This window comes from Aquarana catesbeiana, linkage group LG01, assembly GCF_042186555.1.
Source record: "Aquarana catesbeiana isolate 2022-GZ linkage group LG01, ASM4218655v1, whole genome shotgun sequence".
Classification (NCBI taxonomy): Eukaryota; Metazoa; Chordata; class Amphibia; order Anura; family Ranidae; genus Aquarana; species Aquarana catesbeiana.
Window position 1 is genome coordinate 926729524 of NC_133324.1, and position 19238 is coordinate 926748761.

The 19238-nt window shown below is 39.3% G+C and overlaps 1 protein-coding gene across 1 annotated transcript in view; it reads left to right on the plus strand.

The window, feature by feature from the left end:
• The first annotated feature begins 5733 nt into the window (after nucleotides 1–5733).
• Nucleotides 5734–19238, plus strand: part of LOC141128088 (extracellular calcium-sensing receptor-like) — a 29658-nt gene continuing 16153 nt past the window's right edge. Inside the window, exons 1-2 of the mRNA XM_073615159.1 lie at nucleotides 5734–5744; nucleotides 8225–8516. Coding sequence (XP_073471260.1) covers nucleotides 5734–5744; nucleotides 8225–8516 — 303 coding nt within the window. The remainder of the gene's footprint in view (nucleotides 5745–8224; nucleotides 8517–19238) is intronic.

Genomic DNA, 19238 nt, shown 5'->3' on the forward strand with positions numbered 1-19238 from the left:
GGCCACCTACTCCTCCTCAAAAAACTTTACTCTCAGTCTCCATGACTGTGCTCTTCATTGGCTCTCATCCTACCTATCCCACCACACCTTCAGTGTCACTTACAATTCTTCTTCCTCCTCTATTCTTCCTTCCTCCATCAGGGTTCCCCAAGGTTTTGTTCTTGGATCACTCCTATTCTCAATCTACACCTCCTCCCTTGGTCAGCTGATAGCCTCCTATGGCTTTTAATATAAGTTCTACGCTGACGACAGCCAAATCTATCTCTCTAACCCTCAGCTTACAACATCAGTCTTCTCACGCATCACTAATTTACTGATTGACATATCAGTCTGGATGTCTCACCACTTCCTCAAACTCAACCTGTCCAAAACTGAGCTCATAATATTTCCTCCCCCACGTGCCCTTTCCCCTGAATTCTCTGTCAAGATCAATGACACAACCATCAACCTATCCCTGCATGCCAAGGTTCTAGGTGTAATCCTGGACTCCGAACTCTCCTTTCTGCCCAACATCCAATCACTGTCCAAAGCTTGCCGCCTCAACCTCTGCAAAATCTCCAAAATACGCAACTTCCTAACCAATTACAATACAAAGCTCCTAATTCACTTCCTGGTCATCTCTCGCCTCGACTACTGCAACTCCCTCATTGGGTTACCTTTACATGGGCTATCCCACTTCAGTCCATCATGAATGCTGCTGCCATACTCATCCAACTTACAAACCGCTCAGTGTCTGCTACTCCTCTCTGTCAATACCTCCATTGGCTGCCACTCAACTTACAAAGCCTTCCACAACTCGGCCCCCAGATACATCACTAACCTAGTCTCAAAATACCAACCAAATCGTTCTATTTGTTCCTCCAAAACCTCCTGCTCTCTAGTTCCCTTGTCACCTCCTCCCATGTTTGCCTTCAGGACTTCTCCTGAGCCTTTCTCATCCTATGGCACTCCTTACATCAATCTCTCCGACTATCTCCTACTCTATCCACTTTTAGGTGATCCCTGAAAACTTTTCTCTTCAGAGAAGCCTATGCTCCTCTACCTAACAATTGTACTTTTATTTTCTCCATCAGCTCATCCTCCACAGTTATTACCTTTTGTATCACTTGACCCTCCCTTTTAGATTGTAAGCTCTAATGAGCAAGCCCTCTGATTCCTCCTGTATTGAATTGTAACTGTACTGTCTGCTCTCACATTGTAAAGCGCTGTGCAAAATGTTGTCGCTATATTAATCCTGTATAATAATAGTAATAATAATAATAATAATAATAAAGGATAGATATTCCTTCTGTGATATATTAAATTACTTTTGAGTATTTACTAAAGGAGTATAGAATGTTGACCTTTAAAGTGAATTTTTAATTTGCAAAGGAAATCTAATGAATCAGGTGAAAAAGTTAAATTTAACTTTGTAAAGAAAACAAAAATCATCTGTAAGGTTACTTCGTTCAGAGAAACAAATTTTGTTGACTTTAATCATCCAATCAAGTGCAAGCAAAAATCCAGTTTTTTTTTATCATGCACATGATAGGAAATTCTTTACAAAGTGAATTTTTACCACATTCACAATTGCCTGGGGATTGGTTCACAAGATAAGCGCTGTCAATCACAGCTAATTACCGATATATCTTCTTGCCAGATGCATCAATGGAAAGCAGTAGGGGGCACTGTTCATCATGCTATCTCAGTTTTTATGATGGCAATTTGCATAAACTCCAGAATGCTATGAAGAGTGATCAGATGAATTGCAATTAATTTCATAGTCCCCCTTTGCCATGAAAATGAACTTAATCCCCCCACAAAACAACTTTTTCACTGCATTTCAGCCCTGCCACAAAAGGACCAGCTGAAATAATGTCAGTGATTTTCTCATTAACACATGTGCCAGTTTTGACGAGGACAAGGCTGGAAATCATTCTGTAATGCTGACTGAGTTAGAATAACAGACTGAAATCTTTAAAAGGAGGGTGGTGCTTGAAATAATTGTTCTTCCTCTGTTAACCTTGGCTACCTGAAAGGAAACATGTGCAGTTATCATTGCTTTCCACAAAAAGCATAGTTGCCAACATTGTAAAAAAAAAAATTAGGGACACTTTTTTGGCTGTAGGCACATTATAATCAGGGGACGGGGCATGCATTTGTAGGCGTGGCATATGACAAAATTAGGCTTGGTTTACACAGAATAGTGGGCGTGGCTTAGATGTCTGAGATGAATGAGGGATGGAGAGGGAAAGGGGGAAAGGGGGGGGGGATGGAGGGACAGCAGCCCCAGATCTTACACCACAATAGCAATATGTGTATTCCAGAGTTTAACAATCAGCAGATAAAGATACTCCAAACACCTGGTGTTAGCGCTTCAATCATCCCAGCACCATGGTTGTTGTGGTGTCGTATTTCTATTACGACATTGTAATATAAAATGAAATCATTCTACTCACCATAATTCAAAATCAGTGGGAGCCCTGAGCGTGTCACCTGCCACGTCGCCTGCCACCAGATGCCCCCAGCAGAGTCTGTCCTTACATCAGGTGCCCCCAGCGGAGTCCCTCCTTACATCTGGTGTCCCCATCAGCGGAGCCCCTCCTTACATCTGGTGTACCCATCAGCGGAGCCCTCCTTACATCTGGTGTCCCCATCAGCGGAGCCCTCCTTACATCTGGTGTCCCCATCAGCGGAATCCTCCTTACATCTGGTGTCCCCATCAGCAGAGTCCTCCTTACATCTGTGTCCCCATCAGTCCTCCTTACATCTGTGTCCCCATCAGTCCTCCTTACATCTGGTGTCCCCATCAGTGCTCCTTACATGTCGTGCTGTTCCCATCAGTCCACCTTACATGTTGTGAACTTTCAGTACAAATCATTCTGGCCAGCTCATGTCTATTCTCTAAGCTTGTATCATGCAGCACACACTCAACTTAAATTCTCACCCTCTCCTTACCTGAGATAGATATTCATCAACGTAAAACCTGTCTTCTTAACAGATAACCTCTTGCAACTTAGGCACCCTTGGCTTCTTTTTAGACCTAGCTTGGTCAAGTGTAAGTACGCCATGCCTGGTCGTATTATTCACATCCTCACTTCTTGCACATTTAAATACCCTGATATGTTATCCTCACTGTTTGTTGTTTTTCTATTTCTCCTGTTCACTTCTCACCATTACACCCTCTCATCTTTTCACCTCCACTTTCATCCTTTCCTCCCCCTCCTTTTCCCTCCCTTTCCCCTTTTTTTCCCCATTTTTCCCCCCTACACCCCCACACCCCCCACTACCACTCCCCTGCTCCCTATCTTCTGTTTCCCTCTATTTCTCTCTCTTCCCTATCCCCTTTTCCTCCCCCCCAACCTCACCCCCACACTCTAACACCACCCTACTCATCTCTCTCTCTCTCCCCCCCTCCATTTTCCTGTCCTGGTCCTCTTCTTTCCCCCTCCCCTTCTCCCTTTCTCATCCCTCCATTACCCTTTCCACCCCCCTTTCCTCACTCCCAACCCCTCCCCTTTCTCCCCTCACTCCTTTTCCTCATCCTGTCACTCACCTCCCTTATTCTGACCCCTTTCGCTTGTTTTGGTCACTATTATACTTTAATGTTCTTTGAGACAGAAACCGGTAGTTTAACCCTGCTTTGGACCTTTTCAGTTGGCTTGATCTTTATACCATCCAGTGTCCGTTTTCTCACTTGGCTTCACATCAACTCGCAGATAAAACCTCTCTATGGTCGGCTGATGGGTACTGGGTATGGCGGCCAGCAGCATAGTTGTTTCTCAGTGTTTTTGTTCTTTGTAACTTATTATAAGTCTGTACTGTTTCTAACTGTACTTTGTTTTAGCAGTATCACATCTAAGTTTAAAAAAAAAAAAAATCCCCTGAGGAAGCCCCAAGAGTCGAAACATGTCGGGAAAAGTCACTCCATAATATTGTTGAGTGACCACTCTTTCCATCTGTTATTTAGATGTGTAATTATATCTGTGTATCATTTGTACAGCCAATATGTTTAAATGTGTCTTCTATGTAATAAACTTTGTTATATTTTTTACTATTTTGAGTACTGTAAAGTTAATTTTTGGTTGGCACCCTTAAAATCCCACCAAAAACCTCCCCTGTTTACATCCTCCTTACAACTGGTGTCCCTATCAGTCCTCCTTACATGCCCGTGGTGTCCCCATCAGTGGAGTCCTCCTCACATCAGCGTCTGTCTCCAGCAGCAGAGCCAGCCTCACATCAATGTCCCCATCAGCAGAGTCCCTCATCTGTCCCTGGCAGCAGAGCCCTCCTTCATGCTGGCTGCATCTGTCGTGTCCCCTTCAGCGGCAGCTTAGGAGGAGCTTGCTGTACTAACGAGTACACTACCGCACCACAACTACGTGCATTGCGTTCTATTCAGTTGATTGGGGAATCCAAAGCCTCATGGTCCCACTCTGCTGTCACATGTTTTTACCATACCTCCCCCAACATAAAAGTGTAAATGATGCCTTTAAGTTTGAAAGACCTGAACCCAACCCCCAGGAAAAAAATATCTACGGCCCTGCAGGGAGGTACAGTGGTGGAAGGGATGAAAAGAGGGTTCAGCGGTGGGGCGTTTATTGGATCATTCGTTATGATTGGCATTCGTTACTTTGGATCATTTGTAACGTCGGATGCATTTGTATTAATTAGGTTCCATTCGTTTAGATGATACAATGGTTACTTTGGGTAATTTGTAACTTCGGATGCATTCGTATTTGTTACGTTCACTAACAGTTAGCCACATTTGAAAAGAAATTCCAATACCTATAATTTAATAGTTTATAACTATTATTATAGTTTTTATTATTATTATTTATTACTAATAAAATAATTAATTAATAAAAAAACTATAATCATAGTTAATAATTTAATTATAATAGAAAATATGAAAAACAAAATTATCCAAATGTAATCAATTCGTTAAACTCGTAGGTTGAATAGTTTTTCGTTCTTTTGGATTTTTGAATTTTCTGATTTTCATTCTTGCAATTCATTTTCGTATGCATTCGTCAAGAGTCTTTCGTTCATTCAGGTGCTTCTGAATGAACGAATATGCCAAATTTCGTTCGGAAACAAATTTGTAGCTAAACGAATTGCACATGTCTAATCTGTGAAATAGCTAACAACCAATAAGTAAAGTAGAAAAAAAAACATAGAGAATGTATCAATATACAACATTTCTTCACAAACAGGATTCTCACAGTGTGTCAGTTGGAGACCAGATATATGCAGGCACCACCGGGGCATTTCCAACCAACTCAAAAGCCAGAGGGTAGTTCAAGGGATAATGGCCTGGTAGCAAAAAGCTATTATAAGTATAGAACATTATTTATAAAAGAGAGAGGAGAGATTTATAAAAATTTTCAGAATGCAAAAATAGATGTGGGGTATCTAGGGTTCAATAGAGCCAACCCCCCACGACAAAAGCGATTAAATAGGTTGACAAGGGGAACATAGTATATAGGATTGCCATACGTACTTACTAGACAAGTAAGATCAAGGCACATAAATCCAGACATATGTGAAGTGGTGTTTGTTAAAGTCTTGCAGTTGGAAGTATCAAAGGTAAGCCAATGAAAAGAGCCAGAGGGTATATGGCAGATATCTACAGAAAACACAAATTAAGGAGGCAATTGTTATGGACACACTGCTACAGCAAGTGAAACAAATGTGCCATGCCAGTAAAAAGCCAGAATCACATAAATCAAAAAAGAGAAGTGTTTACCCAAAATGGATTGCAGGTAAAGAAAGATTAAATTATTAAAGAAGCAGGATATCCATTAGATACATAAAACGGGGGACATCTACCACCTATATTGGAAAACCAAATAGTGATATAAAAAAACACATATAAAGAGAGCCACAAAAATGGTAGAGTATATACAGCTGGCTTACCTCAATAGAACACCAAGACCCAACATGCTCCCTGCCTCTGGAGGTACCTCCTTTCCCCCAGTAGACCCAGGGGGGCACTATATTTTGATAGCTTACCCCTCTTTTTTTTCTATATTTTTTTATAGCCAATATATGCCTCACAGCTCCTGAAGAAGCAATTAGCGAAACATGTTGAGCCAAAGGGCATTTATATAGCTTTATTTAGCTCTATATGCAATATATTGTTGTCTATTATGTTGTGATAATTCTACATGTGTTTATTTGTTCTTGAGAGTCAGCATCTGCTCACTCTTTTTAATATTTGGTATTAATAAAATGTTTAAATTAAAAAAAATAATAATTGTGTATATTTGTGGCACCATTAAAATCCCCTTCTCCAGTTTTCCCTATAAATCAGTAAGACAAGCAGTTAACCCATTCAGAGCTGGAAGTTCACCACTGTAAAGAGGACCAGTACCAGTGATGGGAGGATTTCTACAGGAACCATCATCCTGAAGGAGAAGGGATGCACTTTGATACAGGTAAGTTATATTGCTGTTGATTTTTCACAAAAAATCTTTTTTCACTAAACTTCAGCATTACCCAAATCAACCTGCATTATTCAGATTTCTGTGCTCCTGAAGTCAAACCAAAAGTAAACTTTGTTTCATTTTTTCTACAACTGTTTCAATTAAAAATAAAATATAAAATTAAAAGAAATAAAACAAGCCAAATATAATGTATCATCATTAATCTGGCAAACTAAATATAATATCCACACAGTCACTGTATTGCTATGTCTTCACTATATAAGATCGTTGAATGGATTCAGAAGCCAGACACAATGTTTGGTGTGCTCCTGTGGCAAAACTGTTTCAACATGATAAAGTGGGACTTTGACTCTGCTCAGAGATGGATGGCCATTCTTCGTTTCTTCTACTCTTATGTCTTAGAATGTTATTACTGTCAATGTGCCAAAAACTAAACTCTGGACCTCGATGTTTTCTCAGTGGCAAACAGTATATAATGGACACCAAATGTATAAAAGAAGGGGACTTTATTATTGGCGGAGTGTTCAGTGTTTGTACTCGTGTACAGCAGCTGTCTCATATTCCAAAATCTTTTATGTGTATGGAGTAAGCAATATTTTTTAAAATAATATCACCTGTACATATCATTTAAATAATAGATAATGCAGTATGTCATCAGCTAGATTGTAACAGTAGTGCATACATCTGCGTCCTTTCCTTTGCTGATCTCTATAAAAATAATAGGATCCTGGTTTTCATTCTGATTCATTGGCTTTAATGCTCACTGACTTGAAGAAAACAAATGCAGATAAAGTGCTCTGATGTCACTATTGATTCACCTGCACCTATTTGTTCAAAGTGTGTGAAAGTATTGAGGCTAGACGCAACCAAACAGTTGGTATTTTTAGAAGGAGGTCAGAAAAAACATCTGGACATTTCTTTCACAATAATGGGAAATTGTTACCAGATTCTTAACGTAATTTTCCTTTCCAGGTGCCTCACTATATCAGCACTGATAGTTGGGGGTTGGAGCCTAACCCATCAGTCATGACATGGAGAGGCACCTGTAAAATAGAAAAATGTTAACAGATTCTCAGCATAAAGCCCCCTTTTACCATCTGTTTTTCAGGTGGACCCGGTTGGACCCTCCATTCTCCTCTATGGGCAGTCAGATGTAAACAGACTTGTGTCCATTTACACCCGGCTACCTCTGATCAGATCCAATCTGGCAAAAACAAACAGAAGGAGATCTATTCCCATCTGGCCGGATCAGAGGGCAGTCAGATAGAAATGGACAGCTGGTCCATTTACATTCAATTGCCCATAGAGCAGAGTGGGCTGTGTCCGTGTCCAACCCTCTTATGCACCTGTCATCAGTGGACAGATCCCCTGCCAAGCAAAACAGGAGATGGCTTGTGTGAAAGGTACATAAATTTTCTTTCCAAGTTCCAGTATCTCAGTCATCAGGGTTGACATGGGGAAACTCCATGGACGTTTGTCTTTTAAGAAAAACACAGACAAAAATCTTTATTGCCTGCCCATAATATCTAGTACTTATTTTTATTTTGGCCAATCCTTTGTTCTGTGAGAGGCTTGCTCTCATTTAATATGCATCGTCTCTGACCTCTCTGTATTGTGTAAATACTTACCCATATGTATGTGACATTTAATTACCATGCTTTTTTCTCAAACAAGAGTTTTTTTGGTGATTAAAGTGTATGTACAGCATTCTATTCTTTCAGTTTTGGATTTCAGAGTAGGAGAGGTTCTGGAGGTGTTTCCTAGTGTTCAACTTCTACCCTTTCATTTTCCCATAGTCCTAAACCTCGTTACTACAGATACCTTCTGGCTTTCACATTTGCTATTGATGAGATCAACAGTAACTCTGATATTTTGCCTAATGTGACTCTGGGATACCACACAACTGACTCTTGTACACATGCAGATAAAGCTGTAGAGAGTGTCCTGCATATCCTATCTGGTCCAGCCTACCTGGTTCCCAACTATTCCTGCCAGGATCATGACAACCTAGTCGGTGTTATTGGAGATCATTCTTCAGAAACGTCTTTGCACATAGCCGAAATTCTAAATATTTATGGATACGGACAAGTAAGAAATTACAAAGCTTCCCAATGCCTAAAATATTAGAGTGTATTTTTTTTACCTATTCTGGACCTCTTTTGAAGAATTTCTTTACTGTTGATAAAATAGATACAAGACAAGCTGGGTTATACTGAAGATGTGATTACAAATAATTAATACAACTGTGCTAAAGGTGATTCAGTGCAAAAAAAAAGAGCAGCAGGCACATCTGTATAGAATATACTACACTGACAACACATATATACATTATCAATTAAATAAATAGTTAAATAATCAACAAAAATCAAAGTTATATTGTGTAAACACCACATCCTCTTAAAATATATATATATATATATATATATATATATATATATATATATATATATATATATATATATATATATATTTAAAAAAAGTGTATTACATAAAAGACAAAATGTCCATACAATCGTGGAAAATGAATCTTGCAGCAATAATGATCTGTGCTCAGGCTTTTCAAAATGTGTTCCACCTCGTGCACACACCACCATGTCCATATGATCTTACCAGAAATAACGTGACTATCAAGGTATGAAAAGTCAAACACTGCTCTATATCAGTACAAACAAATGGCCACTGCCCTCACTTATAACTGACCTTTGCAGCAAGTATCACATGAAAGGGCAATGCATGCAAAACAAATCTAAAGAAATTCCCAGTTCAACTTACTGATCAGCCTGCAACCAACCAAATTATCCTGTCCAACAGTATGCGTTAAAAACAGGGGTTTCGTTTGCACACATTTGCCAATACATGCATAAGCTACAGAGCCCCATCAAGGCACCTAACTTTTGAGAGCCTCCACAGTGCAGGCTGGTCGGTAAATTGAGCTGGGAATTTCTTTGGTTTTGTTTTGCAAGCACTCTACATCAGTCTGCAGTCAGACATACAGCTACAGGAGCTGATGTTTCTCATAATTCCAAGTGAATGCGTCTTGTGTGGTGACATCACAACTTATGACTCTACGCGTTTCACCATATATGACGTCAGCGGGGGCACCTGATGGGATTATGCTGGTTTACACAATATATGTTTGTGGTGTTTGCTTATGATTATTTAATTATTTTAAATATGTGTTACTTTGGGCTACCTTATACAGGTGTGAAAGAATCTACATTGACTTCTTTATCACTTAAGAGCCTTCATTCAAAAGCATCTTACTCAAAAGTATTTGGGATAGTCTCCCTAACCTATTTTGTCTTTGCATTTTAAATGGACTAATAATGACTTTGCTAGCTATTCACTAATTTGATTTACAACCAAACTTGATGCTTTAAGTTGAAAATCTCCAAGTAGTTGGTGTTATTTTATGGACTTTAACTGTGTAAGGAAATAAAGCTTTTCTTTTATTATTTTAACCACTTCCCGACCAGCCGCTCCAGTTCTACCATGGCAGGTTGGCTCCCCTGGGCGAAACAACGTAACTGTAGGTCGGTTCGCCTTTTGACCACTAGGGGGCACGACAGAGCCGATGTGAGTGCCCGGCTGGCGCTATGACCGTCGGGCACCTGCGATCGCTTGTGACAGAGCGAGAACCGGGATCTGTGTGTGCAAACACACAAATCCCGGTTCTCTCAGGGGAGAGGAGACGGATCGTGTTTTCATACCAAGTATGAACACGGATCTCTCTCCTCCCCTAGTCAGTCCCATCCCCCCCACAGTTAGAACACACACTAGGAAACACAGTTAACCCCTTGATCGCCCCCTAGTGTTAACACCTTCCCTGCCAGTGACATTTATACAGTAATCAGTGCATTTCTATAGCACTGATCGCTGTATAATTGTCAATGGTCCCAAAAATGTGTCAAAAGTGTCCAATTTGTCCACCACAATATCGCAGTCCTGATAAAAATCGTAGATCGCCGCCATTACTAGTAAAAAAAAAATTGCAAAAATGCCATAAATCTTTTGCCTATTTTGTAGACCCTATAACTTTTGCGCAAACCAATCAATATACGCTTATTGCAATTTTTTTTACCCAAAATATGTAGAAGAATACATATTGGCCTAAACTGAGGAAAAAAAAAATATTTTTTTTTAATTTGGAATATTTATTATAGCAAAAAGTAAAAGATATTGTGTTTTTTTTAAAATGGTAGCTCTTTTGTTATAGTCGAAAAAATAAAAACCGCAGAGGTGATCAAATACCACCAAAAGAAAGCTGTGGGAAAAAAAAGAAGTCAATTTTGTTTCGGTACAGCGTCGCGCGACCACGCAATTGTCAGTTAAAGCGACGCAGTGCCGTATTGCAAAAATGGCCTGGTCATTGAGCAGCCAAATCTTCCCGGGCTGAAGTTGTTAAGATAAAAAGTTTAATGGAAATCAGTATTAAGACATTTCTTTACTACAAATAATTGAGTGATTTAAGGGAAGTATCAGATTTTGTCATCAATGCAATTTCCCCAAAGTAGAAACTTTCAACCTTGCTCATTGAGCTGTGTGAGCAAAATTTGCTTTAAAAATCTCTTTTTATTTATCTAGAGTGTGTGGGTTTTGGAGGTTTAGTAAGGGTGGTTTACTTTATTTAATTTAATGTTCTTTATTTTATTTTTTTTTACATTTCTTTGTGTATTTGACTGTTATTTAGGTACTGCTGCTTATTTTATTTTTTTTTCAATGTTTATTTATTTCTCTCTGAATACAAAAAAGAATTAAAAAAATATGGATAGAAAGGGGCTGGTCTAGGATAGTTGGGAGAAACAAGCTGAATTTTTAGTAGCCATTTAAGATGTATTGCACCCCCAAAACAACCCTCACCTTTAAATTCTAATGAAATTGCCAAGTAGGGCAAAATGATGCCATCATCTTGTAAAAATTAATACTTTCATTTTCATTCATCGCTACATACTATACACAGTATGTTACCGGAAATGTGTGTAAAGCAGGCATTGTATAGAATGCCTAGGAAATCGATAGAATGCGTGACTTTTTTAAAGAAAAACGTTAAAAGTGTGTGTTAATTTGATGTGCTATATGCTCCCCCTAGGCATTGTATACAGGTACTCTTCACTTAACGACAAGGTTCCATTCCAACGACCAGGTTGTTAAACGAAGAGCTACAAGTAATCAATATTTTAAGCATTCTTAACTACTGTACTGTACTGTACTGTGAAAAAAAGGTCTAAACACAAAACTCCAGCTCAATACCGTTGTTTTAATTTGCATAAGTACAGAACACAAATGGAAATTCTGCACTGTACTGTACAATACAATGATGTATAGCGCGTTGTTTGTGTGGGGAGAGCTGGTCGTAAGTCCGAGCGGTCTTTAAACAGGTAAGTCGTTAAACGAGGAATATCTGTATAATACTAGGCATCAGTGGCGGCTGGTGGGCTTTTCTTCTGGGGGGGCAGCAAACAACCAACTGATGCACCCCAAACCCCCCCACACCAAGGGCGCCTGTGGGGCTTGCGGCACTGTCAGCCAGCCCCCCCCGGAGGCTTGGCACTTACTATGCGGTGGGCTGTGTCCTCCTCTCCTGCTGTGTTCTCCTCTCCTCCTGTGTCCTCTGGGCAGCGGCCGGTCCGGCTCCAGCGGGTCTCCTCTTCCACAGCGCTAAGCATCCAATAGGAGCGCCTGGCGCTTTGGCCAATCGGGAAACAGGTCTCACTGACCTGCCTTCTGATTGGTGGGAAGTAACTGTAGTGTGAAAATAGCGAAAATGAATTCGCTATGGTCACACAATTGGGCAGGATCGAGGCGCACTCTCTGCGCCTTGAGTCCACCCTATTTTGAAGGCTATTAGAGCCTATAGCTCTAATTAGGTGCTTCAAAAAACACACCCCCATCCACCCCACCATAGGAATTCATGTGCCCAGCGTCATGAAAGGGGCCGGGCATAGGGCGGGCGGCGGAGGTGTAAGGGGGGGCTGCGCCCGTGCGCCCCCAATGCATGGGCCGTCCCTTCTAGGCATTATACAGAATGACAAGTAGTAATTAGACAGAATGACTAGTAAAAAGCCTAGCAAATGTGTGAAATATTAAAGTATAACTAATGGCTTTTTTTTTTTTGTTTTGGATAGAGGGGAAATGAATTAGAATACTTGTCGGGTTTTTTTGTTGTCTGTGCCCGCGATAGGGAGATTCACCCTCTCTATTTGTTATGTTTATCATAATCATTAAAAGTGAAAGTAAGAGAAAATCAAAAATTTTGAGTTGTCCCCAGAAAAATAGAGGGCAAATCTTCCAATGGGGGCACTAGTTCTGGTGATCTGGGGGTCCCTAAAGAATTCCCTTAATTTGCAGGGATTTCCTGTTTTTGCTATGGGACAGGAAGTGGAGGTAAATTTCCCCAATGGGACAAAGAGGGCAAAAATAAAACTTACAGGGGTTATAACCATCCTTTACTCTATCCAAAATAAGAAAAGGGGTTTGCCTATAGTTCTACTTTACGTGTTTTATACTTTGACGTCACATTTTTGCCATTCTATAGATCTCCTAGGCATTCTATACAACACCTAATTTCACACATTGATTGTAACATATACAATCAATGTGTGACATATACAATCCTTGTAGAACTTTTTTTGAAGTAACATTAATGGAGGCCTGGGTTCTCCCAGAGAAGAGTTATAGAAGGGTGAGGTGCGGTGATGTGAACCTATAGAGACTAGTATCTCTGCTACAGGATTTTTTTAATAGAAGTATAACAAGAGATGAGAAACACGTGAATCATTTGGTCAAGTCAAGTAGAGCGTCGGTTCAGTAATTATGTTTTTCTTTTAAAATATTTTATTGTTTTGAGTTAAATATAGTTCAGGTTTACAAAGAAAGATAATAACATTCTTGTATATATAAGGTAACAGGCAATTGTAATGCATCACATTGGTGATTATGGTATGAAAAGTAACACACAATATATCATAAACGTTTATATCATTTTAAGTGAATACAGAAAACAAGAATTATACAAATTAAAGGTAAAGTATAGGAGGTATGGGGTTGGAATAAGTTTATTAAGAAGTGTGGGGAAAGGTAAGAAAGGTAAGTATAATAGAGAAAAGGAAGTAAGATAGTTGGGGGAGAATCAGTAAATAGTTCCAGGGCCAAGTTCCTGCAATATGGCTTGGCTTTATCTGGAGATTAAATAAGTCTTTCCAACTATTTTTAGTCATTCACACTTCAAGAAAGTCAAGTAGTAAGTGAAGGAGGTAGTAACTGCACAGTGTTGGGGGTAAGGAGATAAGGGGATGGGACATGAGGGAATTACCAGAAAAAAACACTAATTAAAGGCAATATGTATAGTTTATAGTAACATTATAGGTTGTCCATATAATGTCTACAAAGAAGAAATAATGAATTATCAAATCCTGGAGGTAGGAAATGCTCAAACCATGGTCTCCATAAGGCTTCATACTTCGATAAATTGTCAAGTAAGATTGCTTCGGTCTTTGAGTGGATCATGAACTGAGTTATTCTGTTCTTAAATGAAAAATACAGAGTGAGTCAGATTTCGCTATGGTCTGTTTGGCTGCTGTGGTTATGAAGAGCATAAGCTTAAACTGGCGGTGTGATAAAATATTTGGTTTATCATTTAGGAGTGCTGTGGTTGGATCAGGAAGCAAAGGTATATTAAACATAGTAGAAAGCATCTTAAACACCTCCAACCAAAAGGATTCAACTATTTTACATTCCCACCATATATGCATGTGTGATCCTAGTGCTGAACATCCTCGGAAGCATTGGGACAGGTATTGTGGAGAAAACTTGGAGATTCTGGCAGGGACTAGGTACCATCTGGTGAGAACTTTGTAATTAGTTTCGAGAGCGACAATATTAGGTGATGCTGATTTGGTATTATTCCATATTTGGGACCAGTTTATTTGTTCGGGTTGTAATTGAAGGTCTGTTTCCCATTTTGTGGTATAAGTCAGTGAAGATGAAGAGTTGTCTGAGAGTAGTTGAGTATATATATCTGAGATGAGTCCTCTTCTATGAGGATCATTGTTGCAAGCTTTTTCAAATACGGTGAGATTAGGAGACGTCAAGTCTGAAGGTGCATTAGTAGACAGGAAATTTTTGATTTGTAGGTACCTAAACATTTCTGAGGGCGGGATATTACATGTTTCACAGAGAGTTGGAAAGGGTGTGATAACCCGGGTTTTATAGAAACGATATGCCCTCGTTAATCCGGCTTTTGACCAAGCTAGGAAAGATGTTGGGGAAGACCAGGTCGGGTAGAATGATGGGTTATGTAAGAAGGAGAGGAGAGGATTGTGTGAAGATTGGAGGTCAAATTGAGTTTTCAGTCTATCCCAGATTGAAAGGCTGTGTTTGGTAATTGGATTAGTAAGCTTCTGACGTTGTGATGGAGAAAGCCATAAATTTGCTGTAGAAAGAGGATCACAGTCAACCGATTCCAATGCCACCCATAGTGGAATTTCAGATGTAGCATGGTATTTAGTTAATTGTGACAGTTGTGCTGCATAATAGTATTTGGTAAAGTCTGGTACACCCAGACCCCCTCGGATTCTGAGGGAATACAGGGTAGGGTTAGGTAATCGAGGTTTGGCATTGCCTCAAATGTATTGTTAAGTTTTCCATTGTAAGATACGTAAGAAATGTGCTGGGACAGCGATAGGAAGAACCCTGAATAGATATAACATTTTTGGAAGGGTAGACACTTTTATCGCTGCAATCCTACCCATCCATGACAGAGGTAAATTTGACCAGTTTGAGAGGAGTTTAGAGAGTTGTGATAGCATTGGCGGGTAGTTAGTAGCATATAGATCCATTAGGTTAGACGTAAAGTTGACTCCCAAATAGGATATAGAAATTGGTGACCATGCAAATGGTAAGGAAAGAATTTATTGGGTGTGAAGATCAGGAGGTAGTGAAATAGTTAGGGCTTTTGATTTGTGTAGATAAACTGAGAGGCCCGATACTCGTTCATATTTTGAGAGAATATCAAGAAGAGTTGGTGCTGATATTATAGGGGATGTTAAAAATATTAGGACATCGTCCGCAAACATGCATAATTTATGATGGTAGCAGCCAAGTTCTAGACCTTTAATGTTTGGGTTAGTTCTAATAAGTTGGGCTAGGGGTTTTATTGCTAAAGAAAAAAGAAGAGGGGAAAGGGGGCAACCTTGTCTAGTCCCTCTTTCTATATTAAAAGAATCAGATTTAAATCCTGAGTATGCAATATGCGCTTTTGGATTATGGTATAAGGTAGTGATCCATCTGAGGAAATGTGGACCGAATCCCTATTGGTTAAGAATAGAATGTAGATAAGGCCATGATAGGGTGTCAAATGCCTTTCGTATGTCTAATTAAAGGAAACATGTAGGAATACAGCGGGAATGTGCTATATATGCTAGAATTGTGGCTCAGCGGATATTGTCGCCTGCTTGTCTTGAGGGAATAAATCCAGTTTGATCCTTATGTATCAAAGAACCGATTATAGGATTGAGTCTGGAAGAGAGAATATTGGCTAAAATTTTGATATCAATGTTAAGGATAGATATTGGTCTGTAATTAGCCCAAGAAGTGTCATCTGTATTGGGCTTAGGGATCATGGAGATGGAGGCGGTAAGTGATTCTGTACGGAAATAGTGATCATTAAGAAGAAGGTTAAAGGCATCAACCATGAGGGGTGACAATAGTGAAGTAAATAGTTTGTAGTAAGTGGCTGATAAACCATCAACACCAGGGCGTTTGCAAAGTTTAAGTGATTTAATGGCAGTTTGTATTTCTATTTCTATCTAATAGGTTTCTCTAGTAAGTCTTGTTGAGTTTGAGAGAGTGAAGGAAGGTGAATCGTAGATAAGAGATTATTTAGGTGTGATTGGTTTAACATTTTAGTTTCTTTGTATAGTTCTGTTAGTTTTTTCTTGAATTCGTTAAGGATTTTTAGTGGGTTGCTAGTATAGGTATCTTTAGCAATTTTTAGGCGGCTAGGTTTCGGGGTTTAATTTGTCTTTTGTAGTGCTAAAGCCAGAAATGTAGTTGGCTTGTTAGCTTGCATGTAAAAGGTGTGTTTAGTTTTGCGTAAAGTTTTCTCGGCTGATTCTGTTAAAAAAAGGTCAAGTTCTATGCATGATTTATCATAATTTAATTTATTATGTGGGGATGGTGAAGCTTGAAAAGTTTCAAAAGCTTTGTAAAATGCTTCCTCTAGGCGTTTGTGAAGTTGTTGTTTTTGCTTACGTATATAAGATGCTTGACTAATATAGACCCCTCTAACATAGGGTTTGAGAGCTTCCCACCTAGTTAAAGGATCAGTATCAGAGGCCTTGTTGTGAGTAAGATAGTCTTTTATGGCTTCCTCCAAGTTTAATATAAATGTAGAATTTGCTAAAAGCCTGTCATTTATGCACCATGTTTTATGATTGGGTTTCGGAACCAATGAGGAGAGAGTTCTTATGACTGGGTTATGGTCTGACCAAGTACAAGGTGTAATATTGGAGTTCAGAATGAATGCGGAGGTGCTAACTGGAACGAAAAGATGATCTATACGGGAAAATTGTTTATGAGGATGAGAGTAATGTGTATACTGTCTTCTTGCAGGATTATGTTCTCGCCAGATATCAAGTAGTGAGAGTTGGTTCAGTAGTCTCTGATAGGAAAGTTTAGGTGTGGTATGAGGGGTTGGGGATTTGTCAAGGAATGGGTATATTGTTTGATTTGAGTCTCCTCCAATAATAAGGGTACCTTGTTTATGCGAATCAATCACTGAAAAAAGGTGAGAAAGGAATAGTAGTGGATTTTTATTAGGAGCGCGATAGGAGACTATAGTAACTTCATTATCTAATAAAAATCCAGATAAGATTAGATATCTCCCTTCAGGGTCTTTGAGCTCTTTGGTGAGGGTGAATGGTGTCGTGCGGTGGAATGCTATTAGAACTCCCCTTTGTTTAGTATTGGCAGATGCTGTATAAACTTGTGGATATTTACGGCTGAAATATTTCGGTGTGGACTGTGGGATAAAATGTGTCTCTTGTAGGCACACCACATGTGCCAATTGTTTGGAGAAAAAATTAAAGGCTTTAGTGCGCTTTGGAGGAGAGTTGAGACCTTGTACATTAAGCGTTAATATATTCAGGGAAGACATTATTGAAGATGGGTATTTCTCTGGTGTAAAAGTGTTAGGGAATGTAGATTTTCTCTGTGGAACAGAAATATGAAAGAGAAGTTCAGCAAGGGTTGTGCAGTATTGATATACAGTATAAAGTGTGTTAAAGCGAGACAAAACAAAACAAAAAAAAAGGTAAAAAAATAAAGAATTTAGAAAAAATAAAAAAGGTTCCTCCTAAGTGGAGCTATTATCTAAGGAGTGGTGATAAATCGCCAACCAAGAGACATAGATGTTCCAAAGAGCCTCCAATCAATATTGGGCACTCGAGGAAAAAAAAGGAGGTGCAGTGAACTGTCTCCGGGACTATGACAGCCTACTGATATTGTATTAGATATCATTGAACTGATGAGTCAAAAGATGTAAATTAAACTTGGAAAAAAAAAATGTTAATATCTATATGATATTTTAGTTTAAAATAATTCCAAACACAATTGGCTAAGTAAACTTTTGCAATTTATGTAAATTAACTATTCAGAAGACAAAAAGAAATTTTGAAGAGGTCAGCTATTAGACCTATTTAACAGCTAACATCTAAGGATATGCAAACTATATGATTTAAGACATTAGAACGACTAGGATGCAGATGCAGGGTATATCCCTTAGGCAACTGGTTAGAGATCAGCTAAAGATAGATCCATGAGAGTAGATCTAATGAAAGCAACCGATTCTAGCAATACCATAACGGATATAACAACTTAAAAAGAATTTGTATTGGAGAAGTATCCTATTGGTTTAATAGGTAACATTGGATACTGCATTGTATTACTACAAAGGTATAACATGTGGTATGGTTGAGAGAGAGTATTGTATCGATAGTAAGAAAAAAGAAGCGATTAAATAGGTATCACCCGATTAGAGTTCAGCTGTCTGTGTAATTCTGTTTTTTGACAATTTTATGTTATGCTATTAACAGTAAGAAGAAATTAAGCAATTAAACCTATATTGCTAGCTATAAAGTAAAGTATCTGTGCTATCAGTTCACAAAGCACAATACAAGTTATTCACTTGTTTTAATGTGATACTTAAGTTTTGTTTTTTTGTTGACAAAAATAACAAACATGTTATCCTTACCTGCTCTGTTGCAGTGGTTTTGCACAGAAAAGCCCAGATTCTCCAATTCTCAGGTCCCTCTCTGGCACTCCTGGCCCCTCCATCCTGTTGAGTGCCCCCACAGCAAGCAGCTTAAGTCAAGCCGCAGCTCTGTGTATCTATTCAGAGACGGAGCGGCGGCCCGGCCCCCCTCTCTCCTCATTGGCTTACTGACTTTGACTGAAAGCACCAGGAGCCAATGGTGCTCTGCTGCTGTCTCAGCCAATGAGGAGGGAGAATCCCTCCTGCAACATTGCCAGATAGAGATGGGCTCAGGTAAGTATTAGGGGGGCTGAGGGGGGCTGCTGCACACAGAAGGCTTTATCTTAATACATGGAATGCATTAAGATAAATAACCTTCTGACTTTACAACCACTTTAAAACCCAATTTAACTTTTCACTTATGTTAGCTAAACCTTATTTACCTTACTCTTCGCTCTGTCAGGCTCCCTCAATCCATGCAACTGGTCTCCTTTACCCTTCTCTCTAAGGAGTTTCAGGTCACATGCCTGCCCCCACCACGTACAGTACAGGGTTAATAG